General features: G+C 40.2%; 1 protein-coding gene across 3 annotated transcripts in view; it reads left to right on the forward strand.

Annotated features, from left to right (window-relative positions):
• The window catches only part of ARMC8 (armadillo repeat containing 8), a 108,658-nt gene that overhangs the window by 70,110 nt on the left and 12,606 nt on the right, over positions 1 to 25,942 (forward strand). For 2 of the 3 annotated variants that reach the window (XM_086674365.1, XM_086674367.1), the window contains 8 exons: positions 7,508 to 7,590; positions 7,903 to 7,984; positions 11,903 to 11,989; positions 14,654 to 14,746; positions 17,585 to 17,734; positions 18,783 to 18,878; positions 25,108 to 25,194; positions 25,277 to 25,372. In XM_086674365.1, coding sequence (XP_086530491.1) covers positions 7,508 to 7,590; positions 7,903 to 7,984; positions 11,903 to 11,989; positions 14,654 to 14,746; positions 17,585 to 17,734; positions 18,783 to 18,878; positions 25,108 to 25,194; positions 25,277 to 25,372 — 774 coding nt within the window. The remainder of the gene's footprint in view (positions 1 to 7,507; positions 7,591 to 7,902; positions 7,985 to 11,902; positions 11,990 to 14,653; positions 14,747 to 17,584; positions 17,735 to 18,782; positions 18,879 to 25,107; positions 25,195 to 25,276; positions 25,373 to 25,942) is intronic. The other variant, XM_086674366.1, reaches the window with a different exon arrangement.

Raw genomic sequence — 25,942 nt, forward strand, 5'->3', positions numbered from 1 at the left:
GCAGCTATTTATGTCCTTCCATTAAGTTGATGATTGAGCTTTAAAAATCAAACTGTTCTATATAGAGAAATATTTTTCCATAGTGTTGATCTATTTTTAGACATCATAAGTATTTCTGACACACTGTGTTTGGTTTTAGGGGAAAAAGAAGTTGGGCCAAGAGAGAGCTCCCACTTCTTTCCAAAGCACAGAAAAGTTAAGAATTTTGAGTATTTCTTCTAAACATTTAACATAAGTGAAAGTTGCTCAGCTATTAAGAGAAAAAGGTCCTGAGGTAGAAATTACAAAATACTACCTAAAGGGACTTAAAAGCAAGAATGAAATATAGAAGCTTTAGAATGGGCCCACCCTAAGAACCCCTTCCACCTTGACCTCACTCTTAAAGTGAAGTGCTGTTGTTCCCATTAGGCCTATAGGAGGGGTTAGGTGTTAATTTAGTTCATTGCCTTCCAGAGAAAGGAAGAAAATGAGGCCCTGAGGATCAACTCTTAGAATGCTTTCTTTCGCTTCTCTGCCTCAGAGAAGATAACTATCTCCTGCCACTCCCTACCTCCTAAGATCATTAAGTTAGAGAAATTTGGTATAAATGTGGGAGGAGAAAACGATGGAAGACTGAGTGAATGGAAGAAATACCTTGTAAAATGTTTAGTGAGACTGCAGAATATGTGTTGATCAGTGATTTGTCCCAAGAGAAGCTCTTGTAGAAAAAAAGAGCCTTTGGTAGAAACTACCCTTTATTTTAAAAATATTTGCTTGAGGAAAATGTCAGAAAATTGTACATTGGAGCAGTGGCAAAGATATCACAGAGAATAGGCTGTGGGTGGGAAGTCTACTGTTCTCATCTAGAACAAATGGAGCTTTTGGCCTGAGAACAGTATAGTATTAGTTCTATTTAGGTAGTATCTGTGGAAGCTAGATCCTGATTCTAGAATGGAGATCAGATCATCAGGGAATTGAATGGAAAAGTCAGTGGAACTCAACCCTTGTGGTTTCTTCACAGTGTTTTTTTGGCTTATCTTTTCCCCATTGGCTTCCATTCTCTCAACCTTTGGCATTTTTACCCCCAGGCAAGCTAAATCATTGATTTGTCATTTTCTTTCTTGGAGGCCCTGTGAATTGTACCTGTTCCGCCCCCCCACCTTGGCTCTTCAGTTTATTAACTATGACCTCTTTTGTATAGTGTACTAATTTTTATTGGCCTTGGATGTCAGTATATAGACTGTAGTTTCCATATCACTGATAACTTTACATATGTATTTATTTATTTTTAGCACTGATAACTTTTTAACTTCTCTTTTTTCCCCGGTTTACCAAGTCAGATCTCAATTTAGTTACTAAGGTTAAGCAAAAATCTCATCCTTAAGCACAAGTGGAATGGACCTTACACTAGAAGTAAGAAAACCTAGTGGAGCCCTAGCCCTGTCCCCATTTGCTTAGAGAACCTTGACCAGTGACTTAATCTTCCTGAATTGCAGAGACCTCTTTGATGAACTAAAGAAGTTGGACGAATTTATTTCTAAATCCTCTTCAGATTTTAACATTTTTCAACCAAAAAATTACCATACCTGTGTTTAATTCTTTCAGATAGTTAAGTCTGCTACTTTCAATGGCATTGAGAAGAGTGTAGTCAGAGAATTGGTTTCCCAGCTGAACCTGTTCAGGAGCAGGAGTTGCAGCTGCCCCTTGTTTGTTTCATGGGAGGCCATGTGCTGTTGGGGTATGTGTGTGTTTTGCTCTTTTGTTTTAATAAAGGAATTGGTGAAGGATGTACTCAAGAATTAGAAATATTAAGTGCATTTCCATGATATGCATGGCATCATGTCTTTTGGTTAAGTGTTCTGTGGCAAAATCAGTATGGTCACTTCCTAAAACCTAGGGAAAGTTTGGTTTTCCATTTTTAGGAATGGATCCCTCTCCAGACCCCTGTTGATTCCACTCAGTCCACCAAATGAGCTGGTTGTACATGCTTCTCTCACTTTAGGGTCTATCTTGTCATCTCATGGCCCCTCTCCATCCTTCCAGCCTATACCCTGTTTCTAAAATGAGTCTCTTGATTTCACTGACGTTAGAAAAATAAGTTTTAGGAGGGGCTAGACCATAAATGGTGGCCCCTGGGACTCCTCTACATCAACGCTTATTAGACGAAAGAGTCGCCATCCACACCTAATAGGTTCAGTGTCTATTGTAGATCCTTTTTCCTTGTCAGACCTACTCTTCCTGACCTCCATGTGCTGCATCCTGCTTGGCTGCTAGTCCCTGCTGCTTTAACTAGACTTTCTGGATTTAATAACATACTGCTTAGATCTTAGAACTGCCTCTTCTGACTTACAGAGTTTGATTCCAAGTCTTCACTCTTTCTGACCAGTTCTCTCTTGTCATCCTCTGTTAAAACTTTCTGGGATTTAGCCTACCTGGAATTGAATTGTATTTGCCTGGCCATTGTGCACATTAGCATAAATAATTGATGTTAAGAAAATGCCCACTTCACCATCCAACTCCCTTAACTCCATACCCACCCACTTTGAGCTGTCTAAGAAGTTTCTTGACACCACTAAGAATCTGCCTGGTTTTCGCATCCTCTGCTTGACCTGTTTCGATCACAGTTCAAAGTCCAATCTGAAGTTGCTAGTACTGGAAAATGCTTCATCCAGGGTCATGCTGGAAGAATTGTTGGGTCTTGTTTTTAATTCTGACTCTTCCAGTCCTTCATATGCTCTGAGGAAAAGATGGTATATGACTTGGCCACAACTAAAATGTGAGTTCACTAGAGCTCATTGAAGACTAGGGAATTTCCTTATAAGCCAAGGCCATTTTCATCTTATTAACATTCCCATGTGTTCCAGGAACCTTAGGATTATCTGGGTTCTGCATTTCTCCCATGCACCTTCTAGGCTGACTGCCCTTTACTCCCACAGGCCATAGGGTTCTCCTGTCCCAATAACAGAAGTCTCAGATCCTCATCTACCCCTGCAAGAGCCACAATGACAGAGAAAAAAAGCTTAGCAAAAGCATGTAGTCATGAAGACTAAAGACACCAGCAGAGAAATGCATAGCACCTGGTCCATTGACCTAAAACTTGATCAATTTAGAATGCAGCATTCTTTTATGAGTTAATTCTGTAGTTAAATTTATAACCCAGGCCCCTGAGAAGAGCAAAGAAAGAAAAATGGCACTTCCACTCTGAAGGTTCATCCACTACTTATATTCCTGGTCAGGCACAGTGTCTGTGTAACAGAGGCACTTCTCCCTCCTTTCCTTCCCCCCCCCCTTTTTTTTTTTAAGCAAATTCACAAGCTGTGCCATAGGGCATATTTGCTGAACTGTGGCTGGGGAATCTCCAGCAAGAATCATGAGGCAGAACAATTTCAAGCTTTACTTGGCATTGCTCTTATAGGCTGGAAAGACCTCCAATCCTTTGCAGGGGCTGGGACTTGGCTCTCCATCATTATCAAGGCTTTGTAGCACAGTACCGAAGTTGTTGAAAGGCACCATGGAGAACATGTTTTATTGTGCTTGGCTTTCTAACCCCAGGTCTGAAAAGTTATACTCTGTTAGACCTTCATGGGGGTCGGAGTGCTATGGCAACAGCCAATGCCAACTCCTTCCCAGGTGACCTGAAAATTTTGTCTCTGAATTTGATTCGAAACCTTTCTCTGCCTTATAATCACATTTTTATCTTTATTTTGGTCAGTATATTCACTATCATGCTCCTTTTATCCCTGCACAGATGACCTCAGTACCCTCAAGAATACAAAACCATAGTTAGATCATGTTGCTCATTCACATAGGCTCTTAGAATACCTTTGTGGATCAGAATCCTAGGTTCACATTCTGAGTTTGCATTGTTTTGCTCCTAGACTGATACCTTGATGGAGAAAGTGGACCAGGCATTCAAGTAGTAGGCTTTCGAGAACTTTAGCAGGGTTACTAAAGTCTCTCCACAACAAGTTTGGTTAGAAATCCAGGCCTCCTACTGTAGACATTTGGATAGACTGTAACCTAAGAAGGGTCACCTTGTACATAGAAGATACCTCCAAATAGTCCTACTATTTTATATCCTAACACAGGGGAAAGGTTTAGCAGCCAGAATATAGCTATTCTCCATCTCCAAAATACCGTTCACCACACCCCCAGGAAACTTAAAGCATGAGGCTCTGCTCTGATGGTTATAATGACTGCCTTGCTAACATAGTTCTCCACTGTCTGCTGGCCTAAGCCTCAATATTCTCGGGTAAGGTCATTGATGGCCATTTCCCAGCCAGTAGTAAAACATCCTAGTCTGAGAATGGATGTTTTTCCTCTCACCATTTGTAGATGCTTAATTCACTCTGTCTGCCTTAAACCGTATGGCCCCTGTCATCCCTAAAGTGCTTTTTGCTAACATAGTTTCCATAGATTCCATAGAGTGTCATAGCACTCATTAAATAGTTCATTGCGCTTGCTTATCCTACATTGTAAGTTTGGTGGGAACAAGGGCTTTCTCTCCCTCACCATTTTGTCTTCAAGTTTTAAAACCATGTCTAGCATTCAGGTATTTACTGAATAAATAAGTAAATGTGGGCATGTAAATAGGAGCTGTGCCCTGTTTGCTCTTAATTGACCGCTCCCTGATTTTGACCTCCTGTCTAACTAGACCTGTACTATCTTGTCTTTTCTACCGTACCTTGTTTCCCATGTCACTTCTGAACAATGTGATAATTTTGCCCCATCTAACGTGATTTTGGGGGGGGGAGTCAAATAATCATTGCTCTCTTCCCTGATTTTACTGAAGGCCCAGGGAGGTCAAGTGAGTTGATCAAGATTATAGAGCAAATCTATATGCCTAATGATTGCTACACTTGTCCCTTGGCAGATTTACATCTTTGGCTGGATGTGGCCAGTAAACATTATCTAGAGCCTCTTTTTTTTTTTTTTTTTTTTAATTTTTTTCATGTTTATTTTTGAGAGAGAGTGTGAGTGGGGAAGGGGCGGAGAGAAGGAGACAGAGTCTGAAGCAGGCTTGAGGCTCTGAGCTGTCAGCAGAGAGCCTGACACGAGGCTCGAACTCATGAACCATGAGATCATGACCTGAGCCGAAGTCGGATGCCCAGCTGACTGAGCCACCCCGGTGCCTCTAGAAGCTTCTTTCAAGTCTTGCCCCTAATCAGGTTTCCTAAGCACCTGCAGCCAGTCTAATAACTGTTCTCCATCTCCAAAGTACCATCTTCAAAATAATCAGCTCTTGGAGAGTAATCATATGCTCCCACCCCTTGGCACCACCACTTTATTCTTGGAATAAAGAATGTTAGATGAGGTAATATCAAGCTGATTTTGAAGTCACAGCCTTGTCATATACGTAGGATGAGAGATGGGCAGAGCCTTGGGACATGCGACCATTTCAGGGAGGGAAGGGGTGAGAGGACTGTAGCTTAAAGAGGTTAAAGTTTGGGCACTTGTGTCTTTTTTAAGTCAAGGTGGAAATGGGTAGTAGGGTAGCCAGAGAAGGATCCAGTGGGGTGGGGCAGAATAAAGATGCAAGAAAGAGGTGTGGAAAGTAGTTGCTGGATCAGGGTGGAAGGGCTTTGAGCTTGAAGTACCCCACTTCAACAAAGAGTGAAGAGAAATATTGGAGACATATTAGTGAGAAGTAGGAAGTTGTGTCCCAGGAAGAAAGCAAGGTCCCCGCAAAAATGAGGTGGGCACAGAGGGAGTTAGGGCATGAGGAGGTGGGAAGAATTTGAAATAGGAAGCAACCATCCTAGGGGATATTGGAATCTCTTGCAGCACTGATGGACCCAGGAATGAAGGCCCTGCTGAGGTGGGATAGCATATCCTGAGACCAGGCTGCCAGGTTTGGTGACTTCCATTGTAGTATCAGTGGTCTGGGATATGAAGCAGGAATGAGTGGTGGAAGGACAGTGAAACGGGGAATCTGCCTACTAAGTGGTGTATCTGAGCAGGGCATACAGGTCAGGGAGCAAGGTCTGTGAGGGTCAAAAGTAGATAGAAGCTGAGGGCCTAGAAGGAACAGGACAGGGTGATGTGCATACAAGTAAGGGTGAGATTATATTTGGTCTGGGGAGAGGAGTAGATCAATATGTACGTTTTCTTCTGTCACTTTGAAACCTGCAAATTGATACATAAAAAATAATTCCTCTTCCATAGCTAAAGTACGGTTGTATGTTCTTAGTAGTTGGTATTTTTCTCCCCACCACTGTTAATTTCAACACTGTTTTCTCTTCCCATTTGGCTTGAACATCTGGAGGTTTCCCACCCGCTCCTGTTCTGAGGTCAGCCTTCTAACTCCTGTCATTTTGGTCTAGCTCAGTGATCCTTAGCCTTGGCTACGCACTGGACTCTGCCAACAGGTGCCTGAGCCCTACTCCACAGAATCTGATTTAATGGGCCTGAGGTTTTTTGTTTTTGTTTTTTAAGCTCCCCAGGTTGATCTTTCCAAGTGTTCTCCCAGCCAGGTGTTCTCCTAGGTGGGAGTGAGGACTCCCATTAATGTGTCACTCATGTTGGGGACAACCTCGTGAACACAGGCACACTTCTGTAGCCACAGCCATATCACAAGCATGGCTAAGCATCAGGACTCTGGAGTCAGATGCCTGGGTTCCTCTCAGTTTTGTAATCCCAGGCAAACTCTATATCATCTAGAATCCTCAGTTTCCCAATATGCTGATGAGAATAATCATAATAATGCCTGAAAAAGGGTTAAAGCAGATAATGTAATAAGCTTATTAGCACAATGCCTAGCACATAGACATACTTAACGAATATTAGGGTTTTTTGTTAACATTTTTGTTGGGATTGTGTTAGTATTGTTTCTAATATATGGTTTGTCCATAGGACCACACAAGTTAAGTTTAATTTCTTCCACACAGTATTTATTTTGTATGTATACATTGCTTAAATGAAGGAAGATTGTAAGCTATCTTGTTTTTAAATTAAAAAGCAAAAAAAGCTTTCTGACTGCAGTAACAGGCCATAGGGTTACAGTAAAAAGATGGCAGGGGTTACTTTTCTAAATATTTAGTTTCCATTTGCTTGGTAAGAAAGTAGTCACAGGTTGGCTCTGTCAGAAACTTGCAGATTTCATAAAGGGCTGAGTGTGGACTACGATTTTTCTAGAATCTCACTCTGGCAGGAACCTGCCCAATGATAATTCAGTTATATCTTTTACTTTTTCTCAATACTATTTACGCAACACCTCTGCAATATTTATGCCATGTAGCTACTGTTTTCAGTGTTATGTAAAAAATAAACAAAAAACCTGCCCCCTTAATGCCTATCATTCTGGCAGGTCCTTAGTGGGTAGTACTACCTTTCTGATGAAAGGTATTTCATCAGATATTTCTGATGAGCTAGCTGCCTGCCCCCACCACAAAATGATCGTTCCAGGGGTCAAAACTCTTGCTAAAAACAACATTAAACGTCTGATGGATATTAACATACTTGCATTTACAAGCAGTGAAATTTGTCGTCTTCATGTTGTTATTTATGCAGCATTAACCTTTTTCTCCAGATCATTGAGACTGAAAATATGATGGACCGAATTGTGACTGGCTTGTCTGAGTCTAGTGTCAAGGTGCGGTTAGCTGCCGTCAGGTATGAGCTTTAAATGGTCTGAATAAAAACCCTTTGCCGTGTGTTTAACCTGTTTCCTTTCCGGACCTTCACTGAGTAAGCGCAGAATCCAAATGTTACTCAAAAGTATTCTCAGGTGAACTCATACAGTGTGTAGCATCGTTTAACAGAGAAGCTAGCTTGAAAAGCCCGTGAAGCCCTGAAGTAGTTGAATTAACAATGTCTATAGATATACTTGAAGTGCATATCAGTAATTAGTGAAATGCCAAGCAGTGTGTTTGAAAAGTAAAAGTTTGAGCTTCTTTTGAAGCTAATTTTGATTGTTCTTTGTAGATGTTTGCACAGTTTATCTAGATCTGTGCAGCAGCTTCGAACCAGTTTCCAGGATCATGCTGTGTGGAAACCTTTAATGAAGGTAAGAAGCAGCAAGCAGCACCCATTCCCACAGAGTCTTTCGTGAGTTGAGGTAGCTGACCGCCCTCCCGGTCTAGGAGCATGGCTGATGTTTGTTTAAAACATTTTGAATATTTATCTCCTCAAATCTGATGTTGTAAGCATCTCAAGGTCTGCTGAACCTGTTTCCAGGGTCAGCATCTCAAGTGTGACAGGGAAACAGGTGCCTAGTTATCTTTTCTTAAATGAAAGTTTAGTTTTTCATCTTATCTCCTTGTATGTTTGGTATTATTACACTTTAGACTTGATCCAAAGTCTTTGTAATTTTTAATTATAAGAAGGAAAGAAATCAGCTATTTAGAGATATAACTTGTTCCTAGTCTTTTGGGAATCCCTGGATATTTTTTTTACCACAGTGTTATCTTCTGCTTCTCTACACCAATATCACTTCTTTGGTCTTATAGCTTTCCTTGAGGGCCAAAAACAAAAAAGTCGTTCAGGCCAAATAAGTCTGAATCAAGACTTCAACTAGGCATCAGGTGGCTGCTGATGTCCGCCCCCCCGATATATTACAGAACCATAGGTCAACTTGGTCTCTGGTCCACCATTTTTTTTTTTTTTTTTTTTTAAGTCATCATACACCTTGCATTTAATTGACAGAATTTTTTTTATTTAAGTTTTTGTTTTTTGTTTTTCAGTACCTACTATGAAAATCTCTGGGCACACTACAGACCACTTGCTCTCATCTTAAAGCTTCAGGTTACAGTAGAGACATCATTGTGGTAGAAATAGGGGAGGCTTCAGGCAGGAAACATACGAAGTGGGGCTTTGAGGGAAAAAAGGAAGGCGGGAGGATTTTCCAGAGGGAGGAACAGCATGAGCAGAAACACTATGTATGGTCCATGTAGGTAGGAAGCATAAGGATGTCTTCATACTGTGGTAGAGGGGTGGGGTATTAGCACCAGGTGAAAGAGTTGGACCAGTGCTCTCTTCAGGAAGGCTGTTTTGCGATCGGCACTCTTGTTTTTAGATGGCACCTTTTTCATAGCATAATCTGGATTCATTGATTCTGTCCATTCAAGATTTTTTTTCTTTTTTTTTAATGCCTTGCTGTTTCCCAAAATAATTCCCAAATATTTCCTCTGGAGCCATTTTCTCTAATTGCTCAGCTCATATGAATCAGAAGTGGAACAACATGCTGTTTCTAGCTAGTTCTACCTGGGCAAAGGTTTGGTGAGCCATGTAGAAGGATTTCGTTCACTTGGGTACATGTGAGTGTATCAAACTACTACTTTGTTGCACAAAATGTAATACTAAAAGCTTAGAAGTAAATCATTGATTTATTTCAGATACTTTTAGGTTTCTGTTCAAAGGCTGTTTGCATGGCTATTGATTTTTTTCCCCTTTTGCTTTGCTATGTTTTCAACTATTGGTTAGCAAACTATAGAAGAATAGGCATTTGATTTTAATTAAAAATTTATTTGTTGTCATTTTTTGTCCTTATTTTGGTGAAATTCTGTTTAGTCAGTGTTAGATGTCTGCTTCTGAATTTCAGTGTTATATCTTACACTACATTGAGTAATGCTTTTAAAATTGTCATAGAATCTATCCTGTTTTTATCATTGTTACCTCATTTGAAAATAAAACTCGATAAAAGTGCATTAATCTCTATATAACAACGTATAGTATTTTTAAAGTCAATTATTAAAGCAACTTTTTAAAGCCTTGGTAGGCACTCACTTATTTCTACCAATGATTCTAAGTAGTATAATTTTTGCAAAATGATTGCTTTCCTTTTTTTTAAATTTTTTAAAATGTTTTATTTATTCTTCAACGTTTTTATTTATTTTTGGGACAGAGAGAGACAGAGCATGAACGGGGGAGGGGCAGAGAGAGAGGGAGACACAGAATCGGAAACAGGCTCCAGGCTCTGAGCCATCAGCCCAGAGCCTGACGCGGGGCTCGAACTCACGGACCACGAGATCGTGACCTGGCTGAAGTCGGACGCTTAACCGACTGCGCCACCCAGGCGCCCCTGTTTTATTTATTCTTGAGAGAGAGAGAGAGAGAAACAGACAGAGCATGAGCGAGGGAGGGCCAGAGAGGGAGGGAGACACAGAATCCGAAGCAGACTCCAGGCTCTGAGCTGTCAGCACAGAGCCCGACGCGGGGCTCAAACTCACAAGCCTTGAGATCATGACCTGAGCCAAAGTCGGACACTCAACCAACTGAGCCACCCAGGCACCCCTGTTCTTATTAATTCACATTCTTTGAGCACCCCTTTTGTTCACTGCCATTCAGTTGATAGGGGCCAGGATAAATTAGACCATAGATAGATTAGTCCTTTAAGAAGCTTAAACTTGTTAATAGCAAAGGAGATTGGCATGGCTGCACAAAGAATTTGAATAGTGGGCCGTAACAAGGGTCCTAGGAAAGGTCAGAAACTAAGGCAGGAGGTGTTCAGAGGAAGATGGAACAGCTTCTGACTGGAAGGGCTTCAAGGGAGCTTGTGGAATGGGGATGAGCTTAAAGAACGGGTAGGGCGTGTACCTGAGGGATATAGGAAGGGAAGGATATGGAAAGGGAAGATACATAATCTCAGAGGGGGTTGTGGCAAACACAGAGATCAGGATGCATAGTATATGAGATTTGATCTTCATCAACTAGGTAACGGTGCACAGGAGAGTTAAAATGCGGTATCTTAAAAGAACTATTTCTATTTTGTAATTCTTGCTTATTCTTGGGAACTTCAGCCTTGATTTAGCTGATGAAAGCAGATAACATGTTTAACTCTGAATTTTTTTTTTTTTTGCGATGATCCATTTCCAGTTTGTATAACTAGATCTTCTAAGATTCCTTTTGGGATCATGAGTCCAATCCTGATCTGATCGCTGATGCAGAGGATTTAGTTGAAGTGGATATTCCATATAAGTGGTGGTGTTTCTGAAGCCTTCTCTCTTAGAAGCTAGAAACCACAGGTTCTGATAACAGCTAATGGTGACTAACACTTGTCATTGTGCTTTGCTGTCTTCCCAGTTGAGTGGGAGTCCATGGCAGTTTGTTTACTTCATACCTGTTATAGGTGGACGATAACAGTTATGACAATAAATTAACTTTAAAAACTTGCATTTCTGTGTGCCATTTACTGTTCTAAAATTTTTTCACATGTTAATTCTCACAACAATACCATTATCCCCACTTTACAGCCAAGGAATTAGTATACTTATTCAGTGTTGGAACTGAAGTTTGCATTCAGGAAGTCTGTGTTCTTTATTCTCATGTTGCTTCCCTTAACATTCACCGTATCACATTTAATCTTCAAAAGTCCTACGAAGGAAGTACAGTTTTCCTCAATTCAGAGACTCAGAGAGGTTAGGTAAACTTGAGCATATTTAAGTAAACTTGAGCATCTAGTAAGTGGATTAGGGTTGGGACCAGGGCTGTGATTCCAGTGCTGAAAACCAGTCCCCACATTGCCCTAGCTGTGTAGTAGCTTGACTCATCCATCCTCTTGGTCAAACAGGTCCTTCTAGAGACAACATACATCAGAACGTTTCAGGCCCTAGGGCAACTTTGTGGTTTCATAAGTGGTCTGATGTGATGGAGTAAATGGAGCTAACTTGTCCCAAAGCCATCCTGTGGTGTTCACACTTGTCGTATAGAGCACCCCCTCCCTGACTTGTGTTTGTCTCTTTCTGTGCAGCACCTGCCATCCTGGCGGTGGGGCTGTAGCTTCTCCTGCAAGATAGGTGCAAGGGTCTTAGTCATAATTAGAGCACCGGGTAAGGTTTGACACGGTATCAAGTGGATCTTTCCTAACTCTTTCTCTGATATGAAAAGTCACGTTACAAGATAAATTGTGTTTGGTTCTCATTTGTTCTTATGATCTCACCTTCATTGTTCCAAAGCATTAATAGCATCCCTTTTTTAAATTCCATAGGTTTTACAAAATGCACCAGATGAAATCCTAGTAGTAGCATCCTCCATGCTATGTAATCTTCTTCTTGAATTTTCTCCAAGCAAAGAGGTTAGTATCAATTTCTCTTCCTAGGCTTTGCCCAGTCTAGAGCTTAGTCAAATAATTTTCACAGCAGTTAACTGAAATTGCAGGATTGGGGTTTAAAAACTACTTCTGAATTGTTTGATGAGGGGTGTGCATGCAAATTAAATCATTTTTCAAAATACGGTTTTAATTTCCTATTCTCCCTTTTCTGTCTGGCATATGAAGCTCATTTAAAAATATTGTAGCTTACAGTTAACCTAAACTGCCCACAACTGCAAATGTAAGGAATAATTACAAAAGTAATAGACTATTTTCAAACTGTATATACTAAAGAATAAATGAAGACTCAATTTTATAAACCAGGATTGGAAATCGTTTAAAGGAAATAACTGCTGCCATTGGAAAATCATCTTTTTAATGTTTAATGTTAATGGTAGTTGTTTGGGGAGGGATTGCAAGTGGGAATATTTTTTCCCTTTTATACATTTTACAAATTACATGTGTATGTATTGTTTTTAGACTAGGGAAAACTAAAATAAGCTTTAATAAAGGAGGGAAGGAGCCTTATAAAGTTAGTTTTATTATGTGAAAATATCTCTGGTCTGCCCAGTTGCGAGCCAAGGGTTAGCCACTACCCTTTATTTAGTAGTTCCATTTTTGTTGAGTTTCTTTTTGGCATTGCAATACCTGTAGGCTTTTGACTATAATTAGGAAGGCATTTAGTAACAAGGTGGAGGTTCAGAGACAGTTATTCAGCCAGCAGAAATCTTGGAACAAACGGGGAGAGACTGGGAGTTATTCTGAAGGAAGAGAAAGTCTAGACAGGATGCCATAGTTTCCATCTGTTTTTCTCTGCCCTGGTCCTGGGGTTCTTGGCATGATGATGATCTGATTGCAGTCAGTAATACCATTTATCATCCCAAACAGCTCTTCTGTTGCCTCAGATCTACCTTCCAAATATATAGTCAGGGTCTGGTTAGAAGTGAGGTAGATGAGCTCAGGCATAGGATCATTAATGTGATTGATTTTTTTTTTTTAATTAAAGAAAATTTTTAAGTTTATTTTGAGAAAAGGAGCGTGCATGCACATGTGCACAAGCGGGGGAGGGGCAGAGAAAGATGGAGCGAGGGAATCCCATTCAGGCTCCGCCCTATCACTGTGGAACAGGGCATGAACTTAGGAACCGTGAGGTCATGACCTGAGCCAAAATCAAGAGTAGATGCTTAACAACTGAGCCTCTCAGGTGCCCCCATTTTTTTAATATTAAAAATAAACTGGACCCTGAACTGCAAGGGAAGGAAATGCTATAAAAGCATTTATTAGGCTAGTTGACAAAATTGACACACAGACTATAGATTTGATAAAAGTATTGTTTTAACGTTAATTTCTCTGAATTTGGTAACTGCTCTGTAGTTATCTAAGAGAACATCTTCGTACTTAGGAAATACATATTGAAGTATGAGGGGTATATGCTCTACTTTCAAATTGTTCGGAAAAAGGTAAATGTGGATATGGGCATACAGAAGGAGAGAGATAATGATGCAGCAAACACAGCAAAACGTTAAAAATTGTTGAATCTGGGAAAAGAATAAGTGGAAGTACCTTATACTATTCTTGCCGCTTTATGAGTTTGAAGTTACTTCCAAATAAAAAACAAACAAAACAGGAGGTGGGGAGATGGGCAAAATGGATGAAAGGGAATTGGGAGACACAGGCTTCTAGTTGTGGAACGAGTAAGTCTCAGGAGTGACAGGTATTGTAATAGCATCATATGGTGACGGGCTGTACACATAGCATGATGTATATATAAAATTGTTGAATCACTGTTGTACAACTGAAACAATGTAATATTTTGTGTCCACCATACTCAAAAAAGGTTTCAAAAAGAAAAAAACCAATTTGTACAAGTGGAGGAATGTGTACCCTTTTCCAAAAGTTTTTGAAAAGCACTGCCCTTTTTTTCCCCTGTGTAAGTCTGAATTGCTTAAGACAGTTCTGGAACCCACTTGAAAGGTAGCCTTTTAAGCATTCTTCGGTGACAGTAGATCTTTCCTCTAAGGTGTGAATTTTTTTTTTTTTTAGAAATTATTAAACCTGTTTTCAGCCAAGGATCCTAAGTAATAAAGTATGCTATGTTAGATGTAAAACGTGGCATGATTCTAAAAGTATGTGGCAGTTTTGTTCGTACCATTCATAGGTAGTCCTGACAGTAGTTCTAAAAGATGGGTTCTGCGGCATGTTTGGAATAACACTGACAATCTGGAAAGAAGAGTTTGGTTATGTAAGTTCCGTCTAAGCCACCATGTTGTCATAGTCCCAGCAGGTTAAGAACACGTGGGATACATGTGTGCAGCAGGCAGGGAGTGAGCATCTCAAATGACGGTGAGCATGAGAATGTGGAATTAGATAGTGGAATCATAAGGTCATGTGTGGAATGTACAGAAATTAAGACAACTCCGGAGTCTTTCAGAACTACATAGAAAAGAGAAATGACTGGGACTATTTTTAGTGTTGGAATTATTAAGAGAAGAACTGTTCTTGCCCTTCTCAAGGTAATTTTTGTATCCTTGTGAAAGTTGCTTGGAGTTGGGTGAGAGTAGGAAAGAAACCATAGACAGAGTGCCAGGGTATATATACATTCAGTCGCAAACCTGACTTTAAAACTGCATTTTTCCTTTCCAATCATAGCCAATTTTAGAATCTGGAGCTGTGGAACTACTTTGTGGATTAACCCAAAGTGAAAATCCCGCTTTGCGAGTGAATGGAATTTGGGCTTTAATGGTATGTTTTGTTCTTTTATATATGTCATCATTTACAAAGAGAATGGAGCTGTTATCAAAGTAAAAACTAAAGAATGTGTACTTTGAAATGTCTGCAATCTGCTTTTTAAAAAATGTTATTTTGGCCCAGTTTTCTAATGACCGAGGACCTGGAAGACTGAGTAGTCAACTTTCAGATTTGAATATAAACAAGTTGCACGTCCACTGGGTGCCACAGTTCTCCCATTTTATCATTAAGGAAAGTGGATACATGTTGAAACTGGACATCAAACATGGAGAAAGCCAATTTTCCTTATCATGAATATATTGATACCTGCCTTAAGCTACCTGCTTTACAAAGCCCTTTCATGTCTCCTTTGCTCTTTATAACAACTCTGAAATAAGATAAGCCGGGAGTATTCATATTTCACAGACAAGTAAACTCAAGCACAGAGTGATTAAGTAACTTGCCCAGTGTAACAGAACAATGCATAAGTGCTTAATAATTTCTTAACAACTTCTAGTAAATAATTTGTGATAATCTAAATTATAAAACTTTGTAACTATGAAGTCAATAACCATTTTTCCTTAAGATTTACTAAAATAAAATTTGTTGAAATTGAAAATGAAAATCCTACACGGATTTCTTCAAATATAATTATTGTAGTTACAATTTAGTTACTATGCATCAGACACTAAGCACTGTGTTTTATCTCTGATTCTTATTTTGAGTTATATTGGTTTATATCCACTTTATAATTGGGAAACTGGGACTTGGAGGGTAAATGAATCCTCCAGGTTGTCACAAGTAATAAGTGATGACAAAAGGTTCTGAACCTGTTTCAGACTCATTCTTCTTCCTGTTCCATGTATATCTGCTGTTTTTTCAGACAAACTTTGTGATAGAAATAATCATCTTCTAAGCAAACACCGAATTCAGTAGTTTCGGGTATTTTTCTCTTAAACTTTGCATCAGCTGTTAGCACTTCTCTTTCTTGAGACTCTTTCCCAGGAGTTAGCTTTTTTTTTTTTTTTTTTTTTTTTTAACCTCACTTTCTTCCCAGCCACCTTTTTAGCCTCTTTCTCAGGGAATGTTTCCCCAGTTTCAGTACCCAGGTTCCAATTCCCTTTACACTTGAGTTTCAGGGACTTCACCTACTCTCATGGTTTCACCGCCCCCTAATAGAAGTTACTTTGAAATATATATACCCAAACAAAATTGCCCCTTGTCTCCCGGGTCTATCACTTAAATGGCCTGTGAGACTTCATTTGTGGCCTCCCTGACAGGTACAATTTACTGTTGAAAATTGAACTTATCCCACTCCTCATCCATATTAACTGTCTTATTCTCCTTAGTCACTGTATAACCAGCTGCTGCTTTCTTCTCTGCCCACCAAATATCAAATCCTGGAATCATCTTTGGCTTGAGGCTTTCCTTTTTTTTTTTTTTTTTTTTTTTTTTTTTGAGAAACAGAGTGTGAGCAGGGAAGGGTCAGAGACAGAGTGAGACACAGATTCCAAAGCAGGCTCCAGGCTCTGAGCTGTCGGCACAGAGTCTGATGCAAGGCTCAACTCACGAACCGTGAAATCATGACCTGAGCTGAAGTCTGTTGCTTAACTGATTGAGCCACCTAGGCGCCCCTGGCTTGGGTCTTTGTGACACAGCCCAGTACTCTTTTTAGTCTGCCATGCCACCTTGTGTCATTAGGTAACTTCATCTTTCGCATGTCTTAGCTCCTTAATTAAAAATAAGTTCCTGTAGGGCAATAACCACGTACTATAATAAGTCTGTAGTTTACAAGAGATTTTTGTACCAGAAGTTGATTTACGAGTTATTTGGAATTTGCTGTGTTTTTATTTTCTTCAGATGTTTTTATAGCTTCAGGTTAAGCTGGGGTAAGCCATAATTTGTGCAGGAAGGAGAAAAAGGAGCAAAATAGACACCAGCCATCTGGAGTTGCTAGTAATTTGGATTCACCTCCTACCCCTTGAAGAGCTTCCTATATAATATAGCCCAGCCATATCAACCCTAGCATAGTACTGTGAATATACTAGGTGTTCCAGGACTGGTAAAGTTAACAAAATCCACTACTAACTTGAACCCATAATATGGAAGTCCTTTTTAGTTATTCTCAAAATGGGTGGCACAGTACAGTCATTAGCAGTAATTTTGTTATTGAAGTGCACAGAAGGCAATTTGATAACCAGAAAGATTTCTCGAAAGTAACCAAGCTCAGGGGTGCCTGGGTGGCTCAGTCAGTTGAGAATCTGACTTGGGCTCAGGTCATGATCTCACAGTTCGTGAGTTTAAGCCTCACATCAAGCTCTCTCTGCTGTTAGTGCAGAGCCCACTTCAGATCCTCTGTCCCCCTCTCTCTGCCCCTTCCCTACTTGCACTCTCTCTCTCAAAAATAAATTTAAAAAATAAAAATTAAAAAAACAAAAGTAATTAAGCTCATAGATACAGATGATAGATTGGTGGTTGCCAGAGGCAGTGGTGGGAGAAATGGGTGAACTGGTTTTTTGTTTGGGTTTTTTTCCTTTTTTAGTCTAAGTAAATTGAATAATTTTTTAAAACTAACAGTAGATTTTGTATTTATTTGACAAATCTTAAGACACTCAAATGCCCTTATCAGGAAGTGGTCATATTCCTTATACAGGAGGGTATATAGGAGTTATAGTTATTTTTCTCTTGATATAATTAATAGGTGATTAACAGGATTCAGAAACATAATGTGACTTAAATTTAAGGATTTCTGCCGCTTTTAATTTTACTTTGAAAATTATCAGAGTTATTATTAAAATATAATTTAATAAAGCAAATTATGCATGATTCTTGAAACTTCTTTAATCCTTTCAGAATATGGCATTTCAGGCTGAACAAAAAATAAAAGCAGATATTTTACGAAGCTTGAGTACTGAACAGCTCTTCCGGTTATTATCAGATTCAGATTTGAATGTGCTGATGAAGACATTGGGACTTCTTAGAAATCTCCTCTCTACTCGGCCTGTAAGTAAAATCATCCAGGTTTCCAGATGAACTACCCCTGCATATGCAGTGCGAAACGTTGCCCACCCTCACTGTTCCCATCGATATCTGCCCAGAAGTGATTCAAATGCTGCCCCTTTCCAAAGAAGTTTGAAGTTAGTATCAATATCACTTGCATAGGTGTTCTGGGAGCTGCTTTACCATAAAGCCACCTGACCCTCCACTCCTCCACTGCCTGTCCTGTCTCCCTCTCCTTACTCCATGCTAGATGTGAGCTGGCCTTGATATGTCACTTTATTCTTACTTGGTTTGCTGGCCAGAGTGGGTTTTCTCATCTGCCTAAATCACTTACCTCTGGGGCCTCTGTTTCTTTCCCTTTAAAGAATCCTCAGTGCTGTTCCATAGATAGCTCCTCACCCTGCCAACATTGACTGGATTGACCTCTGAAGATGTCAGCATGGGGAACAGTGGGTATATGTCAAAGCAGGAGAGGCTGAGCCTCGTGGGGTCCCTCTCCTTGTTCTCTAATGTTCCATGAACAACAGTGTCAGTGACATTCAGGTAGATGAACCATGGTGGTTCCTTTGTGCCTCACTTGTTTTCTGAGCCTTATTCGTACATTTGTGCGCCAGGGTGTTAGTAAATCTGTGCCATATTTTCCATGTCTCTGGCTTCTCCCCGTTCCCCATACATTTTTAAAATTCCTTTTTCTTTAATATCTTTGGGCTTGAGGATCCCCAGTGATTGCAGTCCTGTATTCTATCAGGCCAAGTCTGTGTTCTCTTTATCTTCAAGTCATCCAGAAAAATGTAAAATATATATGTATGTGTGTGTACATAATGTATATCTCTATATATGTGTACACATATATAGAGGGAGAGGGAGAGAGAAGGCAAAATGCAGTTTTATACTATGATAAACACTATCCGTTGGTATCTAGTTCTATATGCAGTTCTCTTTCAAGCAGTTATGTATTATATTGTTTAACTTTGAGAAGCTTTCTGTTCTTTTCTATGGTGTTTTTCTCTGTTCCCCAGATAATAATTATGGGTTTTCCATTATTTTGCAGCATATAGATAAAATAATGAGTACACATGGGAAGCAAATTATGCAAGCCGTCACCCTTATTCTGGAAGGAGAGCATAACATTGAGGTCAAAGAGCAGGTATGTGTCCCCCCACCCCCTTTTATTTTCCCCTGAGGAAAATCTTCCACGTGTGAATATCAAGAAGGAGCCTCATTAGGAGTCTCCTGAATATTCAGATCTGCGAAAGATAGATTGCTGAGATCAGAGGTGCTGTAGAGACCAGAAAGATTTGAGAAGAAAGATCCTCCATCACCCCTGAAACTGTCTTCAAGAATTCTTCCTCCCAGAATAGAAGAAAACATTACCAGAGTCTGTAGTTTCACCCTCTGTGTCATGCACTGTGCACACTGTCCCTGTATATATAGGGATATCACCTTTGATCATCCCAGAGTGAATCCACTTTCCAGGACTCATCATTTCCAGCTTTCTGTATCCACCATGCACTGAACTGAAACTCCTGTGACACCCTGATAAAATAATCCCTTATGGTGGAGTCGTTTTTCATTTTTTTAACTCTAATACATCCCTGTTCTTTATTCCTATGCCATACTTCTACTTTCTGTTTTGTTTCAGTACGGCAGGTTTAGGGTAGGCATAAAAATACAGAGACCCTGCATTCATCAGGGGACAGTTTGGGAATTACTTTTCTGTATTTCCTGGGATTTATTATAGGATCTTTAACATAGTGTATGTTTTGTCATAAAAAGAAAGGTCACCTACAAACTTAAATTTCTAATACAAGATCTGAGGCAATGGTAATGTTCAACTCTCTGACATAGATGTTGGCTACATGGTGTGTTCACTTTCAAAATTCATTGAGCTGTACACTTTCATGCGTGGAGGAAACCTGCCCAAGGTCATCAGTGGAGAGTTGAACCTAGAGTCTAAGTGCAGGGCCCATGCTCCGCATTCTCTTTGTTCCTGAGTGAGAGTAATTCCTCAGGCTTCAGAACAGTCCAGGAAGTAAGAGTGGTAGAATGTGGGGGCTGTGATTGAATTTGTGAGCAAAAAAGGCAAAAATATTTGACAAAGTGATTTAAGATGGACATGGTAGCTGATTTCTCTTAAAATTCAATAATAAACAACTTTGTTTATTGATAAAAATTTAACACAGAAAAACTAATCTCATAGGCATCACTGAAATTAGGTTGAATGTGATCTATTGAACACAACAATGAAGAAGATGCATTGTTCAAAATATTCTACCTGAAGAGCATAGGTGTCCATTTTGTCTATAAAAACGCCTCACCTAGATAGAATTCCTTTAACTTGAAAAGTGTAGCAAGACAAAAAGTTGAGGCAAGATTTGGATGAGGGCCAAAAAAAAAAAAACAACAAAAAAACAATAACAGTCATGTGTTCTGTCAGGACTCAAATTATACTCTTCATATAGATCTTGGTGATGGTCTGGGAGTGGGTAGGTGATGATGGGAGGCTTAAACTGTCTGGTTGTTAGCTGGAAGTTTAATTCTTCTCCGACATTATCTGATAATGTCGTTTTCTTTCTTGAGGTATATTGACATCCAATAAGCTACATATATTTGAAGTGTATACTGTGATATGTTGACATAGGTATATACCATGAAGTGGTCACCACAATCAAGATAGTGAACATATCTATCACTGTCCTTCTATTGGGAGCAAGACAAGTATGTCCATTCTTCCCAGTCTTATTCAGCAGCCTCTGGAGTTGCTACCAAGTGCAATAAGGCAAGAAAAAGAAATAAAAGGCATGTAGATTGGAAAGGAAGAAATAAAACTATTCCCAGACAACATGAATGCCTTGATAGAAAATGCCATGGACTCATCAAAAAAAGTTAGAACTAATCAATGAATTTGCCAAGGCTACGAGATAGAGAAAGCTATTGTATTTTTTTTAATTTTATTTTTTTACTTTTTAAAATTTACATCCAAATTAGTTAGCATATAGTGAAACAGTGATTTCGGGAGTAGATTCCTTAATGCCCCTTACCCATTTAGCCCATCCCCCCTCCCACAACCCCTCCAACAATCCTCAGTTTGTTCTCCATATTTATGAGTCTCTTTTGTTTTGTCCCCCTCCCTGTTTTTATTTTTGTTTCCCTTCCCTTATATTCATCTGTTTTGTCTCTTAAAGTCCTCATATGAGTAAAGTCATATGATATTTGTCTTTCTCTGACTAATTTTGCTTAGCATAATACCCTCCAGTTCTATCCATGTAGTTGCAAATGGCAAAATTTCATTCTTTTTGATTGCCGAGTAATACTCCAGTGTGTGTGTGTGTGTGTGTGTGTGTGTGTGTGTACACACATACCACATCTTCTTTATCCATTCCTCCATCGATGGACATTTGGGCTCTTTCCATAATTTGACTATTGTTGATAGTGCTGCTATAAGCATGGGGGGTGCATGTGTAGTTCTATTTTTAGTTTTTTGAGGAACCTCCATACTGTTTTCCAGAGTGGCTGCACCAGCTTGCATTCCCACCAACAGTGCAAAAGAGATCCTCTTTCTCTGCATCCTCGCCAACATCTTTTGTTGCCTGAGTTGTTAATGTTAGCCATTCTGACAGGTGTGAGGTGGTATCTCTTTGTGGTTTTGATTTGTATTTCCCTGATGATGAGTGATGTGGAGCATTTTTTCATGTGTCTGTTGGCCATCTGGATGTCTTCTTTGGAGAAGTGTCTATTCATGTCTTTTGCCCATATCTTCACTGGATTATTTGTTTTTTGGGTGTTGAGTTTGATAAGTTCTTTGTAGATTTTGGATACTAACCCTTTATCTGATATGTCATTTGCGAATATCTTCTCCCATTCTGTTGGTTGCCTTTTAGTTTTGCTGATTGTTTGCTTCGCCGTGCAGAAGCTTTTTATTTTGATGAGGTCCCAGTAGTTCATTTTTGCTTTTGTTTCCCTTGCCTCTGGAGACGTGTTGAGTAAGAAATTGCTGCGGGCAAGATGAAAGAGGTTTTTGCCTGCTTTCTCCTGGAGGATTTTGATGGCTTCCTGTCTTACATTGAGGTCTTTCATCCACTTTGAGTTTATTTTTGTGTGTGGTGTAAGGAAGTGGTCCAGGTTCATTCTCCTGCATGTCGCTGTCCAGTTTTCCCAGCACCACTTGCTGAAGAGACTGTCTTTATTCCGTTCGATAGTCTTTCCTGCTTTGTCAAAGATTAGTTGCCCATACGTTTGTGGGTCCATTTCTGGGTGCTCTATTCTATTACATTGATCTGAGTGTCTGTTCTTGTACCAGTACCATACTGCCTTGATGATTACAAAAAGCTATTGTATTTTGAATATAGTGGTGTGAACAAGTAGAATTTGAAATTCTAGAAACAGTACCATTTATAGTAGCTCAGAAACCATGATATACTTATGTATATATCTCACCAAATATGTGCAGGATCTCTATGCTGGAAACTTCAAAACACTGATAATGAAAAAAATTAAATACCTAAATAAATGGAGAGGTACACCATATTAATGTCATCATGTCTTATTCTTGACATATTTTGTTGGATTCAATTTACTGAAATTTGGTAAGAAATGCTTCACATCTATATTCATGAGAGATAATGCTGTATAGCTTGTGATGTCTTTATCTGATGTTAATATTGATATTTGATTATTGGGGAATGCTTGCCTCAGGGAATGAGGTGAAGGCATTCCCTCCTCAGTTTTTGTAAGGAATTTGTGACGAATTGGTATTCTTTCTTTCTTAAATTTTGGTGGAATATACCAGTGAAGCCATCTGGAACATTGTATTTCTTTTGTGGAAACGTGTTTAGCTAAATTCTATTTCTTTTACAGAAGGAGGAATATTCATGTTACCTATTTCTTCTTGAGTGAGCTTTGGTATTTTGCGTCCTTCAAGAATTTGTCCGTTTCATCTTTTTCAAATTTATTAACATAAAGTATTTCATAATATTCTCTTACCTTTTTAAAGTCTGTAGTATTCTTTGCATTTTGTCTCCCCTTTTGTTCTTTTAGTTGGTGATTCCTTTGTTCCTGTTCAGTCTGGCTAGAGGTTTATCAACTTAATTGATCTTTTCAGAGAAGAAGCTTTTGATTTCATTGATTTTTTTTCCCCTCTATTTTCTCTATTTCAGGGGTTGGCAAACTTTTTTTTTTTTGGCAAACTTTTTCTACAAAGGTCAGGGTAGATATCTTAAGTTTTGCAGGTCATCCAGTCAGCTGTGCTGTTCTAGCCTGAAAGCAGCTATAGACAATATGTAAGCAAGTAGACATGGTTATTTTCCAAGAACGTTCTATTGGCCAAACAGGGAGTGGGTTGGATTTGGCCGGCAGGCTATAATTTGCCAGTCCCTGCTCCATATCATTAATCTCCCGTTGTTCACACGAGTATGTGTGTGTGCCGTGTGCACATGGACATCTGTGTAGCTTTCCTCTCTGCTCCCTAGCTTCCAGGTTAAATTGTTGGGCCCAAGAACTAATTGATCCTTTTAAGACTGTTACAGTGGGGGTTGTGTGGGCTTCAAAACAGACCTGTAGCTCACTGTGCCATGCTGTCCAAGCCTGAGCATGCATGGGTGTATTCGTGCACTCCAAGAAGGGGAATCACTTGCCTATCTTGCTGAACTAGTCTATTCTGAGAAATAACTCGTGAAATCCCCCTTACATTTGTCTTAGTGGGTAAGAGAGGGGTAGGTAGTTGTTGCCTAGATAAGGCTAAAGGTGTTTGTCATTCCCTCCTCTTCCTGGGAATACCTAGGTCATGAAGCCTTTTAAGTTGTGATCCATGGTTAAGAGTCCAAACCTATTTAGGGGTGCCTGGGTGGCGCAATCGGTTAAGCGACCGACTTCAGCCAGGTCACGATCTCGCGGTCCGTGAGTTTGAGCCCCGCGTCAGGCTCTGGGCTGATGGCTCGGAGCCTGGAGCCTGTTTCCGATTCTGTGTCTCCCTCTCTCTCTGCCCCTCCCCCGTTCATGCTCTGTCTCTCTCTGTCCCAAAAATAAATAAAAAACGTTGGAAAAAAAAAAAATTTAAGAGTCCAAACCTATTTATCCCCTTCCTGTCCCCTCAGTCCTAAGAAATTCAAGGGTATTGTGCCTGCCAAGATTGTTGACAGGCTCACATGTTCCAGCTCACTTTGAAATCTGACATCCTCCTCAGAGCATCTCACATACTTCTGGAGCATATCAGCATACTCTCAATCATGGCTTTCGTGCCCTGGAATAGACCTCGGTGCCTGCTCAAGCCTTGAATTATAAATTGCATTTTCTATGTGTCTTGTATCCCAGAGGCAAACTTTTTTTTCCTTTTTTTTTTTCAAACCTCAGGACTCACTCCCTAATCTAAGAAGAATAAGATCACACACTCTTTATAGCTGAGTCTTTAGGCCATAGTAAGAAAACAGTCTCCTCAATTAGCTGTAATCTTCAAGCTTAATTAGCTTAAGTCTGCCAGAAGAAAGGTTAGAGTTGGAGAAAAGTATTTGAATTTAGACCCTATTCGCACTTCTCATCACTTTGTTTGAGTGGTTCTTCGCTGTGCTCCAGGACTCACTGTCACTTCCTCCATGAAGCCTTCCCTGACCATTGAAGTATCAAGCGCACGTCATGCTTTCTCGGTTCCATTTTTCCTCTGTCACATCACAGTGAGATGTAATTGTGTGATGGCTTCAAAGTCGGGTAGTGTGTGTTACTCCTTTCTTACCTGATGCCCTGCAGAGTGCACGCACATTGTAGGTGCTCAGTAAGTGTTTGTTGAATTGCAGATACTGACACTGACTGGCTCAGTATCCTTTCCACAGTTCTCTCACCTTTGCCTAACCCTTGCCTTCTGCTGGTCTGGCTGTGAGACTCCCAGCAGCTGACAGAAAGTCCCTTCCTCCACTGCCATTGTGGTGATTATCCTCAGGTTACCCTGACCTGCCAGCTGGCACAGGCTCCCTCCAGTCTCGTTAGGCCAACCTGGACTAAGCTCCTTCACACATTTTCCTTACCTTTCTGTTCCTCTAGCCAGGTTTTTAAAAGTCAGGAGATCCTAAATGAATGTCTAGTGGACAGGATCCAGGCCCTCACCCAGAAGGTGAGGTAGCTTGGAGCTTGGGAGCAGGTAGCACTTGGAGCGGGCGGGCAGGAGGGAGGTTGCAACACCTGTGATGCTCCCACCAAAGAGACCACTTTTTTGAAGAAACCTCATTGGGTTAGCAATAAGAGTTTGTTTTAGGAATGAAATTTTCAAGAAAATGATAACAGTTTTATATGAGAGCATGAACTATAAGACATGGCTGCCTTTGCCCAGTGATGGCTTATGCCCCAAAAGAAACTAATGAGATATTTGGGTTCTCTTTTGCCTAAGGTAGACTTTCCTTAGGTGTGGTTACTTCATTGGCGATGGTGTCAGGAGAGAAGAGATCAGATTGGGACCTGTGAGCGTCTGTGTACTTCAGGTGGGAAATTGCCTGGGCTCTTGAGAGCTTGCCTCTGGGACTACAGAGCTTTCCTGATCACCAGCCCTTTGTTCTTTTCCAGACACTGTGCATCCTAGCCAACATAGCAGATGGGACAACAGCAAAAGAACTCATTATGACCAATGATGACATCCTGCAGAAAATCAAGTATTACATGGTAGGCCTTTGTCCCTTTCACTGCTCCACGGTAGCTTCATCAGAAGGCAGGGACTATAGCATTGTTAGTGCAAAACAAATGGTGCAGAGATTAAAAAAAAGAAGAGACTACTCTGTAACATTTAAGGAGCTCTCTTTCATCCTGAAGAAAAAGAGACTGGAAGGCCTTGAAGCTTGTACTGTTTGGCAGTATTACAACCCATCCATCACCCCACTCCCCACCCTCGTTGTCTCCTGATTGCCTCCTTATTCAGTGAATACTTGGGCTCTTGGATTTCCTTCAGTGCCCCGAAACCCCTGTCTTATCTCTCAAGGCTTCTGTCTGATGTGTGTGAGCTCTTAAGCCTCCAGCACCCGTGGCACTTGTTCTTTGACCTGTTTGCTTGCAAACACAGTCTGCTACCTACTTCCAAACACGTCGGTCACCTATTGCCACAGCCATCCCGTGGATCTTGTCATCAGCAGAAACTGCCCATTGCCAAAATCTGACAGTCTTTTCATTCTGTCAGTGTCTCCTAACAAAACCCTAACTGTGGGTGAACCTGTCTTCTCTTTGCCTGCCTGTCAGAGT

This window comes from Puma concolor, chromosome C2 (genome assembly GCF_028749965.1).
Source record: "Puma concolor isolate L17-30 chromosome C2, mPumCon1.1.hap2, whole genome shotgun sequence".
Classification (NCBI taxonomy): Eukaryota; Metazoa; Chordata; class Mammalia; order Carnivora; family Felidae; genus Puma; species Puma concolor.